Source organism: Crocodylus porosus, unplaced genomic scaffold (genome assembly GCF_001723895.1).
Source record: "Crocodylus porosus isolate Cpor-Errol unplaced genomic scaffold, CroPor_comp1, whole genome shotgun sequence".
In the NCBI taxonomy this organism is placed as follows: domain Eukaryota; kingdom Metazoa; phylum Chordata; order Crocodylia; family Crocodylidae; genus Crocodylus; species Crocodylus porosus.
In genome coordinates, this window is record NW_017728911.1 from 35,268,060 (window position 1) to 35,272,871 (window position 4,812).

At 44.3% G+C, this 4,812-nt stretch overlaps 1 protein-coding gene across 1 annotated transcript in view; it reads right to left on the reverse strand.

The window, feature by feature from the left end:
- Positions 1-4,812, reverse strand: part of CERS3 (ceramide synthase 3) — a 79,620-nt gene that overhangs the window by 42,705 nt on the left and 32,103 nt on the right. Inside the window, exons 7-9 of the mRNA XM_019533797.1 lie at positions 3,472-3,564; positions 2,632-2,760; positions 414-520 (exon numbers count right to left, since the gene is read on the reverse strand). Coding sequence (XP_019389342.1) covers positions 414-520; positions 2,632-2,760; positions 3,472-3,564 — 329 coding nt within the window. The remainder of the gene's footprint in view (positions 1-413; positions 521-2,631; positions 2,761-3,471; positions 3,565-4,812) is intronic.

Here is a 4,812-nt window from a genome sequence, read left to right on the forward strand (position 1 = left end):
CCAAACAAGAGATATCACCAAAATGCCCAAGTGACAGCAACCCCACCTTATTCTGACACACTAGCTTTTCAGCAGAAAATACATACTTCTAAATAATATTACATTTAAATTATTGTAACATCTTTAAGTAACTCTAGGTCATCACTCAGATGGTCATTATTTCAGATTTAATTGGGTGTAATTTTAAAGAGTGGATTTACTTGAAGCTAAAAAATTATGATTTAAACAACAAAAACCAATCACTATTTTTATCCTACCAAATCTCTAGATGGCTAAGCATCATACTGTAGTAATAGTTGGCTCCTGAATCCATACAACAGAGGGTTCCTTCCAATTTTTCATTCAAACTTCAACCAACTTTTTGGTAGAAAGAGAACGACCTGAGAAGTGCAACTAAAACAAGTATCACTTACCAAAGGGGGAAAAGGATGATTCGTGTGATAAAAAACATCACAGAAAAGATGAGGAAGAGGACATTGCAGGTCTTCTCCCACCGGGCATAATTAAACATTTTGGCTGCCTAAATTGAAAACAAAAATCAACCCCACATATAAAACAAATCTCAAGCTTTTGAAATAGTTCCTCTTTACATTCTCATAAGTGTGGCTGACATCTAGATTAGAGATAAGTCCCCCTCCCCGCTCTGGACAAACATACCTACCATTTTAATTTCATTTAAATAAAATAGGAACAAAATATTATCTGTGTCTATGTAGCTCCTTTCATCTTAAAGAAAGGAATTTGTGTCAAAGACCTAAAAAACAACTCTCTGATTAGGAAACAAAGTTAGTGGTTCACAATGTAGTCCAAGAATTCCTTTCCTTAGACTTGCAACAGGTTCAAAGAGGCTACAGAGAAAGATAACAGAAGAGCTGTGGGCTCTGCCTTCACAATCCAGCTATGGGCATGAGAAAAAAGTAAGATGAGGTAAGCTAAGATGTGAACCTGTGATAACGGCCTCTGTGCACACATTTACCCTGGGGGAAATGCAAGCTTGTCCCACTTTCCTTAAGGGATAAACTACCTTGCACTTACCACAACAGAAGAGTGTGCATCCTGGCAGTTACTGCAGAGGAATTGTGCTATTTGTTTCTATTCTAGGTTATCTCATGGTAACTTGTCTGTATGCTCATGCTCTCAGGATCATCCTGAAGTTATTCATAATTAGCCAGCATTTGGCATGGCTGCGCCAGTGCTGCCCCCTCAGAGGCAGAGGGAAGGCAGCTAATGTAATCCACAGAGAACAGGTCTCCATTACCCTTTCACGTTTTTAGCCCTGGAAATCCCTGGCTCAGTCTTTGCAGGGGTGGCCAGTGCAGTGGTCATCAACTGCAGCCTTCTCCGGTTGTGACTAAACTCTATACGGCCTTTGTACATGCTACAAAATTGGCCTTCAAAGCGGCTTAAATGCCCTTTTGCACCACTTTAATGGCATTGCTGTTTACACTGTCAGCAGTGTATTGCACGTTAAATGACTTTGGGATGTAGCAAAATAAAACACCTCCGAGGTGCTTCAGTTTGCTACCTTACAGCTGCGGAGGGAAGCACTGTGCCCCATGCAGCTCATGGGCTGCGCAGGCAGCCCATGCAGGCAGCCCGTGCAGGCAGGCTCCACTGAAGGGGGAAAAAAGCAATGAGCCCGATTTTTTTTTCTCTCCCCGCAGCCTGCCTGCCTGAGTTGTACGGGGGCCCAGTGCTTTCTTCCATGGCTGCAGGGGGGGGCAGGTGCCCGAGGGTGGGTGCTGCCCCTGATGCAGAAGGAAGTACCAGCCCCCCTGCAGCTCAGGGATCATTCGGTCTGCCGGCAGCTTGCCCTCCCCACCCCACCACTGGAGAGGCAGGTAAAGATTGGGTCTGACCCTTGTGTACACACCACAGGGGTTTACTACAGTTTAATTCTTCCTAAATTGAAGCGGTGTTTTAAAAAAACCCCACTGCTTCAATTTAGGGAGAATTAAACCGAAGTAAACCCCCATGGCGTGTACAAGCAGCCGTAGACTGCTCATTCTCTACACTCAAGAAACAACACTGATAGAGTGGCATCAGCTGTTAAACACTCCGGACTGAATCATGACTGATCCCATCATGGACAAGGCTTCGAATGCTGCATTCAAATCTCAGTCACGACGGCATAAACCCAGAGAGTCCACGGAGGTAAGACCCACTTTGCATGCGACTGTGCTCTACGAGAAGCTTCCTCTTGTACAACATGCTCAGCAGGGCACGCCACATGGACAGGGCTTTAAGGTTCAGCCTTCCTCAGCTGCAAATGCTGAAAAAGCAAAAAAAGTCTGGACCTATGCTCTTGCATGCCAAGCCAGACTAAAGCTCTTGCAATTTGCTTCTCACTTCAAAACTGCCCACAAAAAAAAAAGCAAATGCTAAGCAAGGGACACGCTGAATTTCTAGTTCCAGGTTCATACTGCAGAACTTCTCTTCTCACCCACTTTCATATGTCTAAACAATTCCCTGACAAGATGTCAGATGAGATGATGCCTAGTCTATGAATTTATGAAAACAGGTCTCCTCTAGAGTCTGATAGAAAGGGAATCTGCAGAGATGACAGCAAAGATTTCTAAAAAACCCGTTACTGAATACAACCTGGGCAATGCGCAATAAGTGTACACTTACCTCGAGCCAGAAGTCTGCAATATCATGTATGATCAACACCAGTGTCCCAATACGAAGGTAATTGGCACACCATGAGAAGCCCATCAAACCAATGGCAGCCAGATGGTGAATGACATGGGCTATAAAATCCTATTAATCAAATGAAGACGTGTGACTTAGGAGCAAAACAACAACAACAACAGCCACCCCTCTCCTGTCAAAACAGACATTTAAAAAAAAGAAAGCAGAGCTGTGGCTGCAAGGCTGGAGGTCACACCCGGAGCCTGTGGGCCTATAATGGATTGCTTTGCGAGTGCAAGCAATGGAGTGATGCTGCCCTCTCGTGGCTGACCCATGGAGAGATGGTAGGGCCAGGCATTAGCAGCTACGGGAGATTTTCTAGAACTCGAGAAGCAGTTTTGAAGCAGAAGGACCAAGATTCTGATTTCAGACCATATGTGCACAATTTATATTATTATATCTCTACTTCCATAAGCAGGGGTTTAATATAAGGGAGAGAGATGCTTCTTGCTATAAACACCCATAAAGAAACAGGTGCGAGCGCCTAGCTATGGTGCATACAGAGTATTATAGAGATGAGATTTATTCCAAGCTGTACATGCAGATTATTGTGGTTATACCCCCCCACACACATACACACCATCATCATCGGAGCGGAGGAAGTGGATGGGGCAAGCCCATCAACTGCTTGCTATTTTCAATAAATAGTTTCCAACTTGAAGGATTAAGCTCTGACTACTTTAGCACCCAACTGCTTGCCAGTACAGTGTTTTTCCTTAATTGAAGGTACTGAAATCCTAAAAGAACCAGAGATTATAGCTCACAATCATAAATACTTGCCTTCCTTTTGTTGTCCATACCAAGGGTACACAACAGTGAACAGTAAAAACTTATTTCAACCATATAGTACCAATACTGGGATGGCAGCAAGGACTACAAAGAAGAAAATAACCATTATTATTCTAGAACACACAGCAAAAGGTAAGTGGCAAAGTAAAATGACTCTAGTTCTTAAACTACTACTGCCAGCTGAGGCTGCTCTGCCCCGGCTCAACATGCTGCGGTCCCGGGCACACATTAAAGCAGTATGCCCAGGAGCAATAAACTCTGGCATGAACTGCACTGGAGTTTATTGCTGTGTGTTAATTGCATGTGTAGATGCGCCTCTTCATTTGCAAAGGTCACCAGCATTTTCTCACAAACCTATGGAAATAAATGAAGGCTGCTATTTTTATTAACATTTCGGTGCAGCCATGAACTTGATAACTGAATCTTAAGCAGCTTAATTTATAGTAAAATCTTAGGCATGCAGCCAAAAGGTGAAACAAACCCCAAAAGGGCTGGGGAGAGGTTAATGGGAACCTAAACACCCAGTTGTTCCTGAGATTGCTCCTGCTTGGATCACCTTGTCTGCATGCTTACCTGAAGACATTTCAAGGCCCCTTTAAAAAGGGACTGAAAATGCTCAGATGGGAGAATCCCAATTAAGGATAGAGCTTAGCTGTAAGCAATGGGTAGGCTTTGGCCTTCTCTCCTCTTCGAAAAAGGCCCAGGGAAGTAGGCCAGTAGGTGATAACACTGCCAGAAATTAAAAGCCTGAAGGCTTGTCCAGGAGGGACTAGTAACAGTAGCCAGAAGTAGGCAGCAGATACCATAGCTGAGGCTTTAATTTTATTTATTTATTTATTTTAGTTTACTGGAAAGGGATTGTTATTGCGGGAACCCAAAAGAAACCCAGAGTCTTTTTTCTCCAAAAGGAGAGAGAAACTGGAGAGAAGTTCATACATGGTGATCAGGAAAAGTTATGGGCAGGATGGTATTTGCCTGGGACTTTATTCCTACACATGTTGGAATCCTGTAGACAACTGGCATTGTGAAAGGGGTAGGATGGGAGTAGGGCTGTGCAAAGCTTCAGGTGCCAATTTGACTCAGAGGAGATTCGGACCAGTTCAGTGGCCGAATCTCTGAATCTGAATAGAATCAGGGGACCAATTAAAAGGTCCAAATCGATTCAAAGCTCTTCGAACCGATTCGGAAAAGATTTGGAGAGCTTCAGTGATTTGGGCAGTCCCTGCCTGTTGCAGCAGGGAGCTGGACCTGGACTCCTGCTGGTAAGTAGGGGGCAGGGGAGGGGACCATGGGGGACCCCTGCCAGGCCCCCTCTCCTGTCTGCTCCCCCAG